At 41.5% G+C, this 22,189-nt stretch overlaps 1 protein-coding gene across 1 annotated transcript in view; it reads left to right on the forward strand.

Annotated features, from left to right (window-relative positions):
- Positions 1-22,189, forward strand: part of LOC145392114 (putative neural-cadherin 2) — a 613,300-nt gene that overhangs the window by 524,601 nt on the left and 66,510 nt on the right. The window contains exons 14-15 of the mRNA XM_080266567.1: positions 3,385-3,720; positions 9,276-9,458. Coding sequence (XP_080122693.1) covers positions 3,385-3,720; positions 9,276-9,458 — 519 coding nt within the window. The remainder of the gene's footprint in view (positions 1-3,384; positions 3,721-9,275; positions 9,459-22,189) is intronic.

Consider the following 22,189-nt stretch of genomic DNA (forward strand, 5'->3'; position numbering starts at 1 on the left):
TCCATCTAGTAGTCCATCAATCTCTCAGTCTGTCACCTAGACAGCTTCAAGAAAGATGGGTTAGGTACAATGAAAGACACAACCATCTTCCCAAAGTCTGACGAATATTTAGCGGAAGAATCGAACCATTTGCAACACGCACTAGTAGAGATGGGGGTTTCATTGTATTTCGCCAGGTGTAAAATATCTTTGGACGGAACTAGGAAGATAGTGTATCTTTCACTGTACATGACTATAAAGCCATCGGCTTGAAATTTGACGCGATCGAAGACATACATCCACTCTGAAACTACGACGACCCTGAAAGGCATCAAGAAAGAATATTCTTCCAACAGTGGCAGGAGTTCAGGATCGAGTGTGTGGATAGAGGAGAAATAATCTTAAAGGGATTACTCAAAACTTTGTCCAGCATTCAGTAAAACTATGTTTGGTATCCATTTTCACAGATTTTATCTCGTTTACCCCAAATTGTGCTTAGCTTTAGGAGCAATTTAGAGGATTTTGAGGAAATTTTCAGTAGGCATTATTAACTGCATATTCCTTCCCCTAGCGAACTTTAGATTTCCTCCATGAAAGCCAGGATATTGTTACTTTATTTCTCCATTCATCCCCACTGCACATTATTCCAAGATAAGCATTACAACTCTCTCTTTAATCCATTCCCTCATTCAGGTTATCTCTTTCTTAATCTTTTTTTCCCTTAGTTTTTTCCTGGTGAGCTCTTTAATCTTCTCACTCTCTCTCTTTGTGTTTCTTTGTTTCTTTATGTTTCTTATGTCACGTATAAGCTTTCATCTTAACATATTTTGGCGGGTTTTAATTCTCTTTGTTGTCTCTCAAATCCCAGTCGTCTGGTTAGCATTTTCCCCTTTATTTTGGTGCGTTTACTTAGCTTTGACTTCAATATATAGCTTTGTTTGCGATACTTCTTCTTTTCCATTATTATTTCTGTCTTTTGTCCATTTTTCTTCTTTACATCATTCATTTTTGTGTGTTGATCTTAGTTGCCGGGTATAATAATCTGGTCATCGATTCCTTTCATCTCCTCTTATCCCTCCTATTATACTGTATGCACCTATCGCTCTCTTCAGCATAATGTTTGGCATATTTAATATACATTTTTGCTTAGTTCATCACTGATAATTATAGTTTCATAATCCTCACCTGTTGTCATCGTGGTTTCTTTTTTTTTTTTATTAACCATGTTCATTAATTTTTACACCTAATTCACTTTTTTTTTTTCCATTTCGGAGTATCGTGTGCCATTTTTATTCAGTACATTACAATTTCATTTGTCTTGTCATCCTTCATCCTCTGTCTCTCTCTCTCTTCGCCTAATCTGTAATTGTTTTGTTTCGTAGCTTGTGCTTATTCTCATCTCTTTCTTGTTTTTTTTTCCTTATTTTGTTCTCATCGTATTCTTTACTCTCTTTTATCTTAGGATGTTCTCTCATTTTATTTTATTTTATTTACGTTTCTTTCCCCATCTTTCTTCCCTTTTCTTTGCCCTTTCTCTTCCCCTCACATTTATTCTGCTATCATACCCTGCATCCTCTCTTGTCGGTAGTCCCTCAATCCCACCCTATCCCTCTCCCCCCTTCCCATTCACTCCATTCCATAAGCCCGCCAGTCCTTTAATTCTTCCTCATTTTCATATCCAGCTTCTTATTTCCAGTCCTGTCCCATCATCTTGTGTTGGAGAGTTTTACCCCAGTTCTTAGTTACTTTTTTTTTTTTTCCGCCTCTGGGCATAAGCTTTACAGCCTGCTGCCAAGGCCCAGTAGTCCTCTTACATACCATACACCTCTACATGTCACCACTTCGGCGCTAACACCCACCGTCCATATTGAATACATGCTAGGGCTGTCTCATACAGGACTGGTATATTGATATTGGCGGGGATATTTTTACAACGTGTCGGCGGGTCTTCTGGTAGATCGGTAAGGTCTTTTTTTCCTTTTTTAAATGAATTCAAATCCTTAAACTATTCCCTGCCCTAGCGGGGATTTGAATCTGGGTCCGGTAGGACTGCAGACTACCTCTCTACCGATTGAGCCACCGCCTCCCCCATCTATTCACAGTCATATCCCTTTTCTCTAAAATCAGATAATCTTTCTTCTCAGTTTACATTTTAGCTGCGCCCACAGAGGCAGCCAAATATAGTGCTTGACCCTAACTGTGCCACTTACTGAGTTACTATCCATTCCTAAAGAATCAAGTCCAGGCCATATGGGAGCAGTGTTACGAAAACAAAGTTTTACACAGTGGTAGACCTCCTTTAGGACCAAATTTAAGGTAAGATGGGATTCGCGAGGGCCACCTCCCACAGGGGCAGTCGACCTAGGGTGTCCTAATCAGAACCTTTAAACACGGCGTTTTTTTTCTTTTTTTTTTTTGCTAAGAACACTCTCAAAGTTCTTAACAGAAAAACATAAAATTATGGATAGAGATAAATGTTCACAGCGACTACATTGTGGGAAGCGTGGAACCACCGAAGGTCATCCCTCACTGAAATGGGGCAGCCATCGAGGGGTTTTGGCAAAGGCTATATGCATGGCCGAATTTTTTTGCTTTTTTAGCTTGGTAGACGCTTTCCCTGGCCACTTATTAGGCAGGATGGGACGTCCCACTGGGCAGGGTGGAGTGCCCTCATGGGGGACAGCGCCATACTTTACAGTATTTTCCCTAACAAAGTTTTGCACATTTGTAAATCTTTACCTGGGCCACATAAAGGCAGAGTGAGACATCCAATGAGCACCTGCCACGTGAGAGGAGGACTGGGTCCTGCACGGTCATGTTTTTTAACCTAGGAACACGAAATTTGCATAATGATAGACGTTCACCTCGGCCACGTTGTAGGCAGGATGGAACTTTCGATGGGCATCCCCCAAGGGATGGAACTGCCCCTCGGAGGTACAGCACCACAGTTTTTACGTAGGTACTTGAAATTTTCCAGTTGTAGTCCTTCACCTGTCTCATAGTTTATAGAGGGTGGGATTGCCGGGGTTCACCTCTCCACCTCTCCCGTAAATAATTATTTCCTTCCCCGTAAAAAATTGCAGAAATGGATGTGATTAATAAATGCCCTAACCCCATGCTTGTTTTCCTACTCTCATCCCCATATCCTTAGTCCTTATTCCACATACTTAGTCACATCACAAAAAAGCTCATTGTTCCCACAGCCCTTCCACAGTCTCATCCCCCAGCCATTAATTCTCTCTGCATCCCTGTGTTCAAGTTACCGAACCCATTACTTGTTTCCCTTTCCTTCTTTTTATCGGGTCTCCCACCACCTCTATTCATTTTCCTTTCACCTATCCAGATATCCAGTACTCATCCCACCTCACAGTCCTTCTTTTATCTCTTAATCCTATTCTATCCCAGGTCGTCCCGGACAGTGGTCGTGGTTGGCAGCTATTCCGAGCCGAAGCCAGCAAGGATAAAAGTGATCTGGGTCTGGTATGGGCACGGCGACCCCTTGATTACGAGGACCTGGAGGACCGCAGAGGGTTCAAGTTCCAGGTGCAGGTGACGGATAGGCGAGAGGATGGGGGCTGGCGACGACCCGGGGATAGAGACACAACCTGGGTGGCCATCTCGGTGCTGGATTCGAACGACAACACTCCAGTGTTCCTGTCGGACCAGGCACAGGTGACGGTGGCTGAGGACCAGGAGGTGGGCTCCATCCTGGCTACATATACCGCCACTGACCAGGACCAGGTAGGTGGTGGTCAAAGAGAGAGAGAGAGAGAGAGAGATTTTAAAAAGTGGCATAGAGTTGACATGAGTACAGTACGTGATACATGAATGAAAAGATTGAAGGTATAATGATGGCTAAGTTTATAAGCATTACACTAGTTATACGTCTACAAAACAGGGCGAGGTGATGCCGGATACAGGAGGATGAAGGAAGAGACAGGGATAGAGAAGGTGAAGTTAAGATCGACAGAGAGTGGTACCGAATACTCAGGGACGAGTGACAGAACAAAAATTATTGAAAATTTAAGAGGATTATCATCATCTTCTCTTCATAATCACCATGCTCGTCTCATCTTCATTGTGGACATTTTTCTGTTTCATGCTGTTACACAGGAGGAATCCAGAATCAGAAATGGGCTAGCACAGAAGTAGAGGATGATGCAAAAAAGAAAAAAGTGACAGGATGGACGGGAAAGATGGAGGTTGGACTATCCTAGCTAAGTACAGACCAGACAAGATGGATGGCAATGACAGATGGATGAAACGGAGGGATGAGGGATCGAAAGGACAAATGAGTGTGAGTAGAAGTTGGAGAATATGTGATGGGATGCGCGTAAAGGAGGGAGACTGATTTATCTGGCTGTTCGTGGACTGGTCCCGGGATGCACGACATCACAAAGCTGTGAGAAAGCATAGGCCAGCCTTACTAAGGATTTCAGGGGCAGTGTCCAACTGTTTTTTTTAAATAACGTCTCAACAAAGCGTCGGACAAGGATTTATCTTTGGCAGTGCATGTTTGAGACCCTGACTTAATTTGTAAAATTATGCTTTTGTACCAAATGTGTATGATTAAGGCATTTATAAGAGTAAATGTAGGGTAAACTTAGCTAAAATCGTCAGAGGCATGTAGCGAGGCTAGCTTCGGTCACGATACAAGCCCCACCCACAATTCGGAACGTGACGTCGGTGTGACGTAGTAGTAATCACCGACGCAAGTGGCAGTTCTGTCTTTATGTAAGCTGCTTCAGATTCAATGCCTCAGGGTTACTCATATTTCTGAGCTGCGGCTGATTTTTAGAGTGACTGTACATCCCTCCAGACTCCCTATTAGTACATAGTATATGCATCGCCCTCTTACACACATTGTGACGTCAATATGACTTATTCACTTCTGAAGAGTAGTAATCACTGCCTGAGCCGGCACCGCTGGGCGAGGTGATGTGGCGGCCGCCGACAGGCGAGACGTTACCAAACCGAAACTTCAGCGATGGCGAGCATCTCTTATTGTCCTAGAGGTTGCAAGACTGCTTTTGTAGTAGGGGTGAAATATTACTTCGGTGTGTGTGTGTGTGTGTGTGTGTGTGTGTGTGTGTGTGTGTGTGACAGAGAGAGAGAGAGAGAGAGAGAGAGAGAGAGAGAGAAAGTACAGTATGTGGGGGGGGGGTTAGAAAGATAGAAATGCCACTTGCGTCGGTGATTACTACTACGTCACACCGACGTCACGTTCCGAATTGTGGGCGGGGCTTGTATCGTGACCGAAGCTAACCTCGCTACATGCCTCTGACGATTTTAGCTAAGTTTACCCTACATTTACTCTTATAAATGCCTTAATCATACACATTTGATACAAAAGCATAATTTTACAAATTAGGTCGGGGTCTCAAACATGCACTGCCAAAGTTAAATCCTTGTCCGACGCTTTGTTGAGACGTTATTTAAAAAAAACAGTTGGACACTGCCCCTGAAATCCTTAGTAGGCTACTTTAAGTGGTAAGGCGTCCCTACGGCTGCCAGTAAAACCGATATATGGGGGGAAATCGTCATTGTCAACAAAGGGCAGAACGCAAAGGCGTTGGACCAATCGCATTGCTTGAAATTATCATCTAAATGCTGACTGACATGACTGAATGATATATGTATGTCTGAAATGACATGGCTCCTGACATGACATCACAGCAGTAAGATGACGTAAGATGATAGCATTTACATGACATGACAGTAAAAACGTGGCATGACATGAAAACGCAAAAACAACATGGTATGCATGCGCAAAAATGGAATGACAGCACTTGAGTGGCTTGGCAGCACCAATATAAGCTAGAGGCACCGATGAAACATGGCAGCACTGGCATGTATTGACAACAAACACTTACCACGACAGCACTGGTTAGCTGAGAGTACTAACATGACGTGAACTGACATGACAGCACTAATGTGACATGACAGCACCGGCATAAAATTGCAGTAACATAAAATCACTGACGTGACGTGATTGTACTTATGCAACATATCTTATAACTGATGTGACATGCAACAGTGGCATGTTTTAACATGACAACACTGAACGATATGACATGACAACACTGACATGACATGACAGCACTGGTACGACATGACATCATTTTCCCGACGTAAAATGACATGAAGGCACTGAAATGACATAGCATGAGGATTCTGACATGCCATAATGGCGGAGATGGTATGAGAGCACTAACATGACAAACTGACATGACACCACTGACATGATAATGTTGACATGTGATGACGACAGCACTGCCATGGTATGAGATAACGTGTCAGTTGCTAAAACTTAACATCACTAACATTATATCACAGCACTGACAAGACAAAGGATATGACATAACAGTCTTGACATGACAGCACCAACATTTCTGACAAAACAAGAACATAAAGCTTGGTGCGGCTTGTATAGCAGAAAATGTACAGTTAGAGTGTCCTGAACGAGTCACGTTGCCAGAATTAAGGCTGCTCCCGACTTGCTCTTGTGCTTGAGTCATTCTCTACCTCCTTCGTGCGTTGGCAAAGCAAAATACGGCTGAAGTCTGACACGAGGCCATGTGTACCGTTAATAATATTTGTGCATCCAGGCCCAGGACAAGGTAGCCGTCAGGGATAGAGGGATCAGAGGGGATGGTTGGAGGAAGGGAGAATGGACGGAGGAAGAATTAAAAGAAATGTTAAGAAAATGGAATTTGGTTTATCCTTGCAAGCGACGGACCGGAGTGAGATGGGTTGCAGGGAAAGTGACATGAGAGAATGGATGAGGGATTAAGAAGATATATATATATATATATATATATATATATATATATATATATATATATATATATATATATATATATATATATATATATATATATATATATATATATATATGAAACTGTCCCTGAAGATGACTGGGGAAGAGATGGTGAGAAAAAGTAAGAATAACAGTATGTTGCTTTCTTGTATCGAAGTAGGAAATAACGAGAAGCCATAGTAAGTTACTGATGATTCAAAAAGTGTAAATGTATAACCAAACATATATTAATATTTATATCGAGTGACAGAAAGACATCCTGGTGAATGGACAACTGCACGAGTACATTGCTTAGAAGAAATCCAGCTGGAACATAATTTTCATCAACTATAGTAAGCAAATAACAGATTAAAACATACATACAGAAGAATATTGTAGATCATCGGTAACATTTACCGAGAAAGGCAAAACTATAAAGTTAGTATACTACAGCAACAATTAAAATAACTACCATTCTTTCCTTTCCATCGCAGACATTTGAGCTAGTCGGTATACAGGGAAGCTAAATAAAAGATTCAGACATAAAAATATGCATAGCACATTTCTCTCCACTTTCCGTCTCACACACACACACACACACACACACACACACAATAGCAAATAACAGGGTGGATAGACAAGGATTGTGGAAAGTATTAAGAATATATGGAGTAGATGGGAAGTTGCTGAAGGTCGAGAAGAGTATTTATGAGGGTGCTAAGGCTGCAGTGCACGTGGATAGTGAACTAAGTGAGTTTTTCTGTTTGAAGGTTGGATTGAAGCAAGGATGTTTCATGTCTCCATGGCTGTTCAATCTGTATATGGACGGGGTTATAAAATAGATAAATAGTAGGGCAGTGGATGCTGGAGCGGCCCTAGTGAGAAAGGGCAGTGTTTGGAAACTCCCTGTACTGTTGTTTGCAGATGATACGTGTTGTTAAGTGAAGACGAAGGGGAGCTGCAAGGCTTGGTGGATGAATTTGGGAGAGTGTATAAGACGCGGAGTCAAAAGGTTAAATTTAGGGAAGAGTAAAGTTATGGTCTTCGAGAGAAGTGAAATCAGTGACTGTACAGTGAGGTTGGATGAGGAGGAAATGGAGAATGTGAGAGCTTTTAAGTACTTAAGTAGTGCGATGAGTAAGGATGAAAGTTTAGAGGGTGAAGTGCTTGGAAGAGTACAACAAGGGAGAAAGGTTGCTGGTTCCTTGAAAGCAGTGATAAGAAATAGAGAAGTGAGCATGGAAGTGAAAAAGTTAGTACATAACAGTATTGTGATACCAACTCTGACGGATGGAAGTGAAGCTTGGCCCTTGTTGGAGGGACAGAAGTCAAGAGCGAAAGCAGTAGAAATGAGTTATTTGAGAGGAGCATGTGGAGACACATCGAGAGACAGACTGACAAATGAGGAAGTGAAGGAGCGTTGTGGTGTGGATGTGGGTGTGATAGGAAGCGTAAGGAGAAATACACCGGGGTGGTTTGGCCATGTGGAGAGGATGGAGAGCGAGAGACTGACGAAGAGAGCGCAGGTGAGTGAGGTGGAGGGGGGGAGGAGAGGGAGGGGGAGGCCAAGGATGAGATGGAGGGATGGAGTGGAGAGGTATATGAAAGAGTGGGGGGGGGGGTGAGCTGGGAGCTGAGCAATGAAATTGCGGGGAGGGGGGACATGGAGGCGATTTGTTTGTGGCCACCCCTTATGGGATTAAGGCGTCCGGCAATAGATAGATAGATAGATATATATGTATATATATATATATATATATATATATATATATATATATATATATATATATATATGTCAATGTCTATCTATACATCTGTATCTGTTTGTCTATCTATTTATCTATTTATATGCTGAGAGAGAGAGAGAGAGAGAGAGAGAGAGAGAGAGAGAGAGAGAGAGAGAGAGAGAGAGAGAGAGATTGCAAAAAATTTTAAATAACCTAAATGAGAAAGTCCCAATGTTGGGCTAAAGATGAACTGGAGTAAAACTAATGTTTAATCCAAAGAGACCAAAGATCGTCCTCAAAATAAAAGAAGACATTCTTGAAGAAAGTGAGAAGTACAAGCATTTGGGACAGATAATATAACTAAAGAAAGTCCATGAAAACCAAATAAAAAGATGGAAAGTTTTCGGTAAACCCTAAATTTTCCAGGCTGGGCGAAGGCACAGTCCAATGAATTACATTCCGTTAAATAAGACTTCACTCTTCTGCTAGACTCATTAACCTGTCAGGAAGACCCCCAGTTACACAATTGCACCAGTTCTGAATGAGAAAACTCCTGATATATGTGATAATGCACAGTTGAAATTAGCACCGAAATGGTGGCATATTAAAATACTTGTGAGGTAGACCAGGCACACAGAAAATATTCTTATACTTAACTCCCCAGGCCCTCAACACCATCCTTCCATTCCCAAATTGCCTCCACATCTTCTCTAATTAATACTAACATCCATAATCCCTATTAACTCTCCTCATCTTTGTTCCCACCTCAGGACAGCCACATCAGCTACGCCGTGGAACCACGAAGCGATCCCCGCGGACAGTTCCGGGTCACAACCTCTGGTTCGGTGGTGCTGGCAAGGGTTCTGGACCGGGAGGCAGCCAAGTCTCATCGGGTTTACATCTTGGCCATTGACAGTGGTCAGCCCGCCAGAACCGCCACAGCTACGCTTACGGTGGGATCTTATTTTATATTATTCATTTTTTCTTTTTATTAATTGCACTGTCGGAGAAATAAGCATTATGTCCCTCCATTTCTACATCTCATTGCCCTCTGGTGCTACCTCTCTGAAGCTGAGAGAGGTTTATTACCCTTTCCTCTTAACAGATGATTTTAATTTGATGCATCGTGGAAGAAGAAGAAGAAGAAGAAGAAAGACATGGCTTGTACCTGAAAGGGAAGTGGAATATTGGGAAGATTTTTATAGCACTATCTATTCATTTTTCTCCTAATGGAACTGTTTTCATATTCTCTTTGGATATTTATTTACTTTTTGAGTTAATTTTCAGCTTTCTTTGAGAGATTACTTAAAAAATTGTTTTTATATTGAAATACTTTTTGACATAAATAGGGCAATGGGAATTTGGAGGGTTACGTAGTAACGTTTTTTTTTAGGGATTTCTGTGTACCATTCTGGCTCTTTTTCTCAGTTAGGAGAGTAACTGGTGTGTGTGTGTGTGTGTGTGTGTGTGTGTGTGTGTGTGTGTGTGTGTGTGTGTGTGTGTGTTTTGTTGTTGTTTTGGTTTGATGTTTATTTGATTTTTTTTTTTCTTAATGGATGTTTCTCGGGTTCAGAGATACTTAATGATCAAGACATCATCACGTCATTACCAGAGTAAACGACGAATATATAAATGAGGGATAATTTTAGATGTTTGTAAGATTAATGTGTATTTACAAGAGAAAGGGCATAACATAATTGAAAAAAAAAAAAAAACTTTCATGGTTTTCTTCATATTAAAATAAACAAACCTTAGTGTTGGAGAGACATCCCTATGTAAGGGTGAAGTGAAATCTTAGGAACAAGCGGTTGGAGTTAATGTAGCAGGGCAAGATTAAAGGTTCGGACTTTTGAGCCTGATTTGATTATATTTTGATCAGACTTGGTTGAAGAGATTACTGTTAATTGAGGATGAATTCATTCATTAGTAGGTAAAACGTCAGAGTGACAGGGGAAGGTAAACATGAACATTTTCCGCCTGCTTGGAATCAGTCTTAATGTAGGTTATAGGTCAGGTACGAATTAATTAACTAGTTCTAAAGAGCATTCAGCCACAGGTCATGGGTCAGAGCTTCAGTCTTAAGGCCCTTTCACACCGCTAGTGGACACCTGTTGTGTTCAAACAACCAGTTCATCAGCTTGGAAGAACGTTGCCAGATCACGCAGTAAACAGTAAATCAGAATTAGGGAAGGTGTTTAACATCAGGAGACCTTCACGATTATTTTCCTCCAATTATTTACTTATTTATTTTTGTGTCCGACTCTGGGCATAGGCCTCACAGCCGTTCCTACATACTCGTACAACACACCATCACATGTCACCACTTCGGCGTTAACACCCATCTTCCCTATTGAATACATGCTAGGGCTGCCTCATACAAGACTGGTGTGTTGGTATTAGCAGGGGTGTTTTTTCGACATGTCTTCCGCTAGATCAGTAGAGTCTGTTTTAATGAAATTCAGATCCTTAACTTATTCCCTGACCCAGCCGGGATTCGAACTCGGGTCCTTCAAGACTGCAAGCCACCTCTCTACCAATTCGGCCACCACCTCCCCCTTTCTCGTACTCCAAGAACACAGTTACTCATTGTCGTTTGGACGCGCTTCCAGACATGTATGGCGTGAGTGATGGCTTATTATCTCATCATGTAACGTAGTGATTGGCTAGCTAATTATGCATAAATATACGAAAAAGAGTCAAGGTTTATTCTTGACTAGGTTTGCTATAGACCTACGGTGAATTCCGCTAAACTAGTCAGCAATAAACTCTATCATTGCATTATCTTAATTCATCTTTATTATTATACTCTCTCATTCTTTTTCTTCTTCCTCACAACTTTTTATTCTCTAGCTATCTCTGTCCCTCTCTGACCTACAGTTATTCATATCTGCCTATAGCCACTTACATTTAACACAGATTTATAACTGCATTTGATCTCAAAGAAAAATAATTCTCTTCCTCTGTCTCTATCTGTCTGTCTGTCTGTCTGTCTGTCTCTCTCTCTCTCTCTCTCTCTCTCTCTCTCTGTCTGTCTGTCTGTCTGTCTCTCTCTCTCTCTCTCTCTCTCTCTCTCTCTCTCTCTCTCCATCGTCTTGCATTCTATTTCTTTTCGTATTATCAGTTATGAGATGTCTGTGTACCTTCTTGCTGACTAAAGTACTGGCGGTTACTATGGCCAGGGAAAGCCTTCGTTTTTTCTATATCTTTTTCACACACGGAGGCAACCCTTTATATTCATTAGGATTCATATTGTGTTTGCATCTTATATACTCGATCATCTCCTTTGCACCTCTTACACACCTACACTTTTACCCTCTCTCTTTTCCTCCCTCTCATTCTGTAATTTCTCTCTCTCCTCTCACTATGCCTAACCCCTTCCCTCTCTCTCTCTCTCTCTCTCTCTCTCTCTCTCTCTCTCTCTCTCTCACACACACACACACACACACACACACACACACACACACACACACACACACACACACACACACACACACACACACACACACACACACACACACACTTTCCTTCTACCTCTAATTTCTCCATATGTATTCAGCCTGACGCAGCCTCATTAATTCCAACTTGCAGTGTAGTGCTTGCCTCCACCTCTCTCTCTCTCTCTCTCTCTCTCTCTCTGTCTCTCTCTGTCTCTCTCTGTCTCTCTCTCTTATTAAAGCTTACCTCTTTATTTGCGAGTTTGGTTATCACACTTATATTTACACACATTCTGGTTGTACACTACCAAATAACAGTTTCATTTTACTGTGTGTGTTATTCGGTATATTTTTGTGGCTTTCGGCTGTTGTTACTTTTATTTGCATACAGTTTCATGCCCGGTTATACGCGCCAAATAATGTCCGATTTTTTGTCGTGTTCAATTCATACGTTTTTATCGTTTCCCAGTTGTTATTAAGCTCCGGGGTATTCGCTTCGCCGCTACAGTTTTCAGTACTCCTGTATGACTGTATGAATAACCTTGATTAAAAGAAAGAAAATAATGTTATTCTTTCTCTTATTATTTCGAAATTACTCAGGTATTTGTCATACAGTATAAACAGTAATTTGAGATGTAAATTCTCCGCTGGTGGCATTTTGAAACCCTAGTATTATGATTCGAAATCTGGATGGAAGACAGAAAATCTAGTTTATGTCCTTCCTGTGTTCGCTGGTAGCTGTTATCTCAGCCAGCTTGAAAACGTCGTATATATATATATATATATATATATATATATATATATATATATATATATATATATCGTTTCGTTTTCGTTTCGTTTCGTTTTTAAAGGCTCCAACATGCTTGCATGTGTCGGCCTTGGTCACCTAATGGCGGCTCTTCATGCTGCACGATCCATTGCAGCCTCCCTGTTCAGTCCCTTAACCCTAAGGTCACACTTAATGACCTCGTCCCATGTCTTTCTCGGTCTACCTCTCATAACCCCACCCCCAATATTAATACTTCTCACCTTCCTCACCCAATTATCCCCCATCCTCTCCACATGTCCAAAGCACCTCAATCTACCTCTCCTCATCACACCAATACACTCCAGTCCCATCCTACCTCTCAACTCTTCCATATATATATACCATCTGGTAACGATTTTTGCTTTACTTAGGAGAGATGCTTCAACTCGGACGAGTTAGGTATGGCCTTCATTCAAGGCTTGACAACAAATGGTATTTCCATAGCTGAATAAAATGTTATGCTGGTAGCTAAAATAAAATAAAATATGACATAGTGATATGTATAACATATTCAATTAAAGTATTTTCTCCTGACGTGAATGAAAGCGCTTGGCAATTGAAAGAAAATAATAAGAAGACGTCCTCGACATGAAGACGAATGAAGACTGCTAATACTCCTATTATACGATGGTCTCTTCTGGACAGAATATGTTTGATTGGCGGTAAATGATGGTGACATCTCAAGGGGTTGAAAATGGTAACAGCTGTGTACTGGGGTATCCCCATTTATTTACTCCTGTATTCATTTATGTTTATATGTTCACATACTGTAATATAATACGGATGCAGCAACTGACCCCATATACAATTGATGAGGGCGACCAGGTTGATCCTGTGGCAAGAATAGAGATGAGAGTGGGAATTCCTTCTTCTCTATTTCATGTCTCGATATATATATATATATATATATATATATATATATATATATATATATATATATATATATATATAATGTCTGTCTGTCTGTCTGTCTGTCTCTCTCTCTCTCTCTCTCTCTATGGAATTTAGAATGCTGACCCTAATGACTGTTTTGATAGTTTTGGTAATGATGAAAAATATAGTTATAATGGTGATTATGGTGATTGATGAAGAAAACTGTTTTATTTCTTATGACGGTAATGATATCAGTGATTATGATGAGAGCAGTTTTTATTTTACTTCACGTAATATGATCTTTAAATAATTTTACTCATTTCTCATCTTTCACCTCTATTGTAACATTGCTTTCGATCTCTGCATCTCACACTTCATTTCTTTCGATGATTTTCTGCTAAAACCATTTTACCATCTTTTACTCATCACTTTCATAATTAATTCGTGTAACAATGTTTGCGTCTATTTCATTTAACCTTCTTCAACTCAAGGATGTGTTTACAATTACTCCTCTTAAATTTCCAGAAGATATAATTCAGACTTGGGAGGATTTGTAGTTGTATCTATCTGTACATCTATCTGTCTGTATATCTATCTATATGCCATATACAATAATTCTGTGTGTGTGTGTGTGTGTGTGTGTGTGTGTGTGTGTGTGTGTGTGTGTAATACAGGCCAAACATGAAAAAAAGATTTTGATATAACGTGTGTGTGTGTGTGTGTGTGTGTGTGTGTGTGTGTGTGTGTAACACAGCCCAAACAGGTAACAAGATTTTGATGTAACTTGGCTAGATGGTTGCAACTGGGTCCCAAATGGGCCATTTTCAATTTTGATGCCAAGTGATATTTTCTAAAGGAATGTTTTGGCTCGTATTAATGTCCCCATTGGTGTTAACATACGTGCGCGTTGAAGAGGCGGCAGGGCATTCCCTTGGAGATTCATGCATCTTTTAAGAGAGAGAGAGGGGGGGGGAGGGAGGTTGTACACTGGGTCACAAAAGTATCGGCGCACAAAATGCGTGAAACATTTTGGATCACAGAACGAAGGTCACTGAAATATTAGTATCTGACCTACCACACGTTGGTAGGCCTGATGTCGGGAGGTGTTATATATCGCCAAGTAGCAATATCCTCTTGCAGACATATAGCAAATGTAATGTTTATAGACAGACACTGATGCTACACAATGAGACGTTGGTAATGTCAGCAGTTGCTCGAACCTTTTCGGTAGGCATCGCACCCCTCGTGGACCGATACTTTTTTGATCGAGTGTACGTCTACAGTCTGATGACTTACTTCGTTAATGCAATGGACAGACGTATTTATTCAGCAGAAAATGGTGGTAGTGGTGGTGGAGGTGGCAGATGTGATGGTGGTGGTGGTGGTAGCTATGATGATAATGATGGTCGTGGTGGTTGCTGTAATGGTGATAGTTGTAGTGGTGGTGATAGCTGTGGTAGTGGTGGTGGTAGAAGTTATGATGGTGATGATTGTGGTGGTGGTCGCTGTGATGATGATGGTGGTGGGGTTAGCTGTGGTGGTGGTGATGGTGGTAGAGTGGTGGAAGTTATGATGATGTCGGTGGTGGTGGTGGTAGCTGTGATGATAATGATGGTGGTAGGGTTGGCTGTGGTGGTGGTGGTAATGGTGGTAGTACCTGATGATTGTAGTGATCGTGGTAGCTGGTCAGAAATGTTCATATGCGCAAGTGCTCTGCGGCCCTATCAGGCTGTAAAACACTCCCTCCAAAGTGAAGCTGCTCTACTCATAATTTGGACAAATGCTGTGCTGCCCAATAGGACCTAGAAGCTTTGCATATACTACCAGTAAAGTGCGCTTTGTGAGCGCGTGACGAGCTAGAGAGCATTTGTACATACACCCATCATCATATTTTCATCCTGGTGTAAGCTTTCAACATTTTCTTGTGAGGCAATTGAACAATAACAGAAGTACAACTGAGTTAAAATATTTTATCTCAAGTTTTCTCTGTTGCACATTTTCTCTCTTGATGTCTATATAGCGAGGCGGCGTAGCATTTATCACATGAACCATGTTCAGTTCTCTGCTCCCGACATGCCATGTCAACGAAGTGAGTCAGTAAAGGCTTGGCTATTAACCGAATGATAAAACTCAGAAATGGGGCGATTACCATGCCGATTTCACCCCCTAAACACAGAAAAACTTTCATCATATTCTATATTTGATTGTTAGAGTTCATACAAGAAAAGTAGTGTTGCAGCAGGAAATCTTATTCAGTTCGATTCCATAGTGGAGCATGTCTACTGAAAGCCCTCGATACATTTCCTTGGAAAGCTGGGATTCCAAGGGGTTCCTTTGGTCTCATGAGTAAATATATAACTAAAAACAAAACTTATTGAATGTGTCTGCTACCTGCTGAAGGAATGTCTTCTCTGTCACACATAGTAGAAAACCTATTAGCCTCTGAAACCCATTGCGGTCGGGCCGCTCATCTCAGCTGAACATAGAGTCAACCAAGATCTAAAGACTAACAGGTCAGATCACTTCTGCCTCAAAACGAGACAAGTAGGCGGATAACGTCACGTGGCTGCTTCCTGCTTGATTCACCTGGACAGATGGGCTCAGTTGGGACCACCGAGATATCAAGGCCCCACACATGGGCCTGTTTTGGGCTTTGACGTCACTACGACTAGGGTTTGGCGAGCGCAAACACCAGTGTACTGTGAGGTACGGGCGGGGTCATAGTACTGCTGGATCAAAGACATCTTACATCTGAATTTCCCTTAACAGTGCAGAAATCTGTGGAGTGAGGCCATATACAATATATATGTCGTGTTCTTGTGTTGTGCCCAGATGTAAGGGAAATTATAAACAAGGGCTTAAAATACATGTATTTGGCTTTCCAAAAGATAGTGATCTCGCAAGCAAATGACTACGTGCTATTAAGAGAGACAACTTTTTACCCAGCCAACATAGCAAAGTAAATATGGTACTATGACTCCTTTTAGTTGTTAAGATTATGGATATTATCCCTGTTCTGATAGAAACTATGAACTTTCATAAACATAGCCATATAAGGTGGATAAACTAGGCTCGATTGCAGGTGAGAGGGAATATTATTGGGAGGCTTCTGTCTCCTTTGAACATTGTCAAATTCCTTTCACTTTTGCTCTGTCTCACTTTTGAACATTGCCAAATTCCTTTCACTTTTGCACATGGTACATTTAATTTAATTGCCCACTTAACTCCCTTATACCTTAGTGCCATATAGTCATTGTTTTGGTTTGATGCTAGCTTTTCAATTCAAATTCAAATTCAAACTCCTTGAGGGAGGATGCTGTGAATAATTTGCTGTCTATTGTAATCAAACCCATTTCTTTTGATCTGATACGTGCAGCAACTACATGGAAATTTTAGCCTTAGGAACGTATTCCTTAGAAAGTCGGAAATTATAGGATAATAGGTCATCAATCTGTATATGGATGGGGTTGTAAAAGAGATACAAGGTAGGGCAGTGGATGTTGGAATGGCCCTAATAAGAGTGGGCAGTGTTTGGAAACTTCCTGTACTGTTATTTGCAGATGATTCTGTGTTAGAAAAGAGAGGAACATGTGGAAAAGAAGTTGAAAGTAGAGTGACACAAGGAAGAAAAGTAGCTGGTGCAATGAAGACCTTGATAAGAAACAGAGGCTTGAATGTTGCAGCTGCACGAGGCATACATGAAGGAGTGTTAGTGCCAACTTTAACATATGGATGCAAGACTATGGTGTGGCTCGAAAATGAAAAGTCAAGAGTAAGAGCAGTGGAGATGGGACTGCTGAGGAATGGATGTGGAGTACAGAGGGTGGATAGGATACGAAATAATATGATTCGTGAAAGATGCGGAGTGAGGAAGTTGGTGGACACCAGACTTGAAGAGAGTGTACTGAGATGATATGGTCATGTGGAGAGAATGGATAACAATAGAGTGGTGAAGAAGATATATCTGAGCGAATTCGAAGAAGGGAGGAGGCGAGGTAGGCCAAGGAGAAGGTGGAGAGATATGGTTGATGAATGTGTGAGGAAGAGAGGTTTGGAAGTCGGTGAGGCAAGGGAATTGACTGGAGATCGAGCTGGCTGGATGAATTTTGTGAGATGTGCATGATCAGGGATTTTTGGCACCCAGTTTTAACGTGGCAGCGTCTGGATTGACTCTGTCGGATACGATATCTGAAGCAACAGAACGTGGTGAATGTTTTTGGCATATCAGATAGAGCCAGGATTCCGAGGGCTTGAATGATGAGTGAATGGAAGCGTGGCCCATTGGACTGGGCAATTTTGGGGCTGTCTGGACATTGCTACTCCTCATCCTGCCCTTGGGTGGGAAAGGAGGTCCGGATGATGATGATTCTGTGTTGTTAAGTGAAGACGAAGGAGAGCTGCAAGGCTTGGTGGATGAGTTTGGGAGAGTGTGTAAGAAACAAAATTTAAAGGTGAATGTAGGGAAGAGTAGAGTTATGGTCTTCGAGAGAGGTGAAGTCAGTGAATGTACAGTGAGTTTGGATGATGAGGAAATGGAAAATGTGAGTATATTTAAGTACTTAAGTAGTGTGATGAGGAAGGATAGAAGTTTGGAGGGTGAAGTGCTTGGAAAGGTACAACAAGGAAGAAAGGTTGCTGGTTCCTTGAAGGCAGTGATAAGAAGTAGGGAAGTGAGCATGGAAGTGAAAAAGTTATTACATGTCAGTATTGTGATACCGACTCTGTCGTATGGAAGTGAAGCTTGGACGTTGTTGGAGGGACACAAGTCAAGAGTGAGAGCAGTGGAAATGAGTTATTTGAGAGGAGCGTGTGGAGTCGTACAGAGAGACAGACTGAAAAATTAGAATGTGAAGGAGCTTTGTGGTGTGGATGTGGATGTAATAGGAAGCATTAGGAGAAACACACTGAGGTGGTTTGGCCATGTGGAGAGGATGGAGAGTGAGAGACTGACGAGGAGAGTGTATGTGAGTGAGGTGGAGGGAGAGAGAGGGAGGGGAAGGCCAAGGATGAGATGGAGGGATGGAGTGGAGAGGTATATGAGAGAGGGGTGTTTGAATTGGGGGCAGGGCAGTGAAATGGCGGGGAACGGGTGACTTGGAGGCGATTTGTTTGTGGTCACCCCGTATAAGGGATTAAGGCGTCTGGCAATAGATAGATAGATAGATAGGACAATAAGTTTGAAAAACGCGCTTCACCCTGATTAATTTAGACATTCCCGTAGTTTCTTCCTGTTGTTATTTTAATTCTCATGAGTAATAGACTTGAGCAATACTTAACGTCAGGGAATTATATGTCTATTGTTTTCCACACGAAATGGTATACAACTCTTTAAATTGAAGTAGTATCTAAATACATGAGTTACCCTAAATATTTAAATGCAGTTTTCTGTAATAGTAAACATAAACATAAGCTGACTTCAGAAAAGTATATTCTAATCACAAATCATACGTAAAAGACACCACTCTGTATGACTTGTAGAAGGTTTCATTTTAGCATTAACAATTTGTTACATAATAGCAATGTTCATGCTATTACTGAGGGTTGGTGAGGCCGGCTGCTCCGTGCGGGGCACCCCCTGTCATGATGACGTCACGAGGGAGGTTAGAGGCCTGTTATCCCGGTGGTCCCGGTGTCGTATGCACTTTATGCAGGAAGTTACCATTTCGCTAAGTGCGCATACGCTGAGTGCCCTTTAAGTTGCTGTGTTGAAAGTATCTGCATGTTATGTTATGTATTGTGCCATTTATCAACAACTTTTTATGAAATATATGTGTCATGGAGATTGCTGGATGTCGTATCGATCTACAGTATATGTACAGTCAACGGCAAAAGTTCGCTTGCCTCCCCTGCCGCTCTATCATCTCTGAGATTCAGACTCGTGAATGCGAAGCAATGGACACAGGTGCATAGTATCGCAAACAGATGGCGTGGTGGGATGAGGGGTTGGGAGAGAGGTGAAGGAGGATGAAGGTCGGGGGACCATACGGATTACAGGTATACGAACCAAAAGTAGTCAGATAAAACAATGAAACGTAATAGATGAAAATCATATGAAGTATATATTTTACTGAAACTACACTGCTGTGGGAATGGTGGCGGGTTACTGGATCACATGGAACGAGTTAATAGCGAATCTCATCGGTCCTTCTTCTGTCTTTTTGCTTATGCAGCTTTCTACTCTCCCTCATTCTGTATCGCCAGCACTCTCACGCATTCATACTCATTCTACTCCCATTCTCTCTCTCTCTCTCTCTCTCCCTCCCTGTCTCTCTCTCTCTCTCTCTCTCTCCTTCATATGATTTTCATCTTTTAAGTTTCATTGTCTTATCTGACTACTTTAGGTTCGCATACCTTTAATTCGTATGGCCCCCCGACCTTCATCCTCCTTCACCCCTCTCCCAACCCCACATCCCACCTCGCCATCTGTTTGCGATACTGTGCACCTGTGTCCATTGCTTCGCATTCAGGAGTCTGAATCTCAGTTATGATAGATCGGCAGGGGAGGCGAGCGAACTTTTGTCGTTGACTGTACCTATAGGTCGATAGATAAATATATATAAATAAATATACATATGTATGTCACAGGTGGACAGTGAAAAATGTCAATTCGTGAAGTAAGGTTAGTTTAATTTAGGTTTATTTAGGTTAGGTTTATCTAGGATAAGGTTAGGTTAGGTTAGTTTAGGTTTGGTTAGGTTAGATTAATTTTGGCTAAATAGAGAAGGGAACGATAACATCCTGCATATAGTCACTCCTTGCATATGACACCGGCTTCGTCGTGTCCTGACATTCCCCGGGTCAAGATCTCCCTGAGTGACAAACCAAGGAGCAAGGAACTCCACATTACCTCCCGTTTTGGGCGAGTCATTCTACCTAAATCTATTTTCTGAGACAATATGGCTACTTGTGTCGTTAGAGGATGCAGTTCTAGTGAAAAAAAGAAGGATCCTGATATAAAATTTCACTGGTTCCCTGAAAATTAAGAATTAAGAAGTAAATGGATCCAACTGTGTAACCTCAAGGAACCTATTAATGTAAAAAACGCTCGGGTCTGCAGTCTCCATTTTGAACCCATTGCTTACAAGAGACACCTCAAGCGTGAACCACTCAATCTGCCTTGCCCTAAGCACCTGAATATATTGAATGATGATGCAGTTCCAGCCTGGAGAATAGCAGTACTGAAAAGTAAGTTATAATTGATGTGGTGCAAGGTAGAGGCATCTTGGTATAGTTTAGAATGGTACTAAAAGATGTGGTGGAGTGTGGTAAGGCATGGTACAAGATGTAGGCATCTTGGTATGGTGTAGAGTGGTGCTAGAAGGTGTGGTGGAGTGTGGTAAAGTATGGTGCAAGATGTAGGTATCTTGGTATGGTGTAGGATGGTGCTAGAAGGTGTGGTGGAGTGTGGAAAGGCATGGTGCAAGCAAGAGGAATGTATCCTGGTATGGTGTAGAATGGTGCTAGAAGGTGTGGTGGAGTGTGATAAAGTATGGTGCAATATTTAGGGAAGGATTAAGTGGCGAGGTTACGTACACATGGAATGAAGTAGCTAGTTTGAGGCCAGGTGGTTTACTGACACCAAGTGATGATTTTTTTGGTAAACTTCAACAGATGGAAAACCTCTTGGTATGCTGCCACGGCCAGAAAGCACTTCAACGAGGCATATACTCAACAAAAAATAAATTAATCACATATGTAACTATGTAAACTTGCCAGTGGAAGTTATTGCTTTATTTGTTCGGTCTCGCATGTTTGTCAGAAAACAAGTCCTAAACAGAATCCCTTATGGGCGGGCAACTTATCAATTATACTACCGTGTGGGGCGGCATATTTTTCGGAAAAATAAAGTATCAAGGAATAAGCCTAAACATGCATAAATCGATGAAAATGGATGAAAAACGAAGGCATGAGGTGTTACATGCGTGGTAATACGTCTCAGCTGGCTGTGGGAGGAGGAGGGGATGATTGAGGGAGGAGAGCAGGCAGACAGCTGATCACCAGGAGCACCTAGGGCGAGGCTAGCAAACTATTCACTCATTTGCTTTTTTTCTTCACCACTGAACACTATATTCATCATTTATGCTTTCTTTACACTATGCATTGTCTTCAAAATCTTATGTGTGTTTTCTATTTAACTTGAACACTTATAACAATATAACTTACATACGTATATACTATATTACTTGAACAAATATAACATTATAACATATATAGTGTATATATACAGTGTAGATAGATAGATAGAGAGATAGATAGATAGATATGTATTCTATTTTACTTGTCTCAAAGCTTGGGAGAGTAGAGGGAAGGACAATAGGTGACAAGGATGCCTCATCACCCAATTTCACCAATAAGTTAGGACCGAAAATGGCTTGACGTTATGTAACGTCACCTGCCTCCTCACGCACAGACGTTCCGTAACGTCGCCATATCCCACGGTGTGTGTGTGTGTGTGTGTGTGTGTGTGTGTGTGTGTGTGTGTGGAATCACAGACAGCTAGTAACATGAAAATGTACAAGGAAAATGTACAAATATATACCTATAAGAGAGCGAGAGAGAGAGAGAG

The sequence above is a fragment of the Coenobita brevimanus genome, chromosome 21 (assembly GCF_032717465.1).
Source record: "Coenobita brevimanus isolate Jiangsu-jjx chromosome 21, ASM3271746v2, whole genome shotgun sequence".
Lineage (NCBI taxonomy): Eukaryota > Metazoa > Arthropoda > Malacostraca > Decapoda > Coenobitidae > Coenobita > Coenobita brevimanus.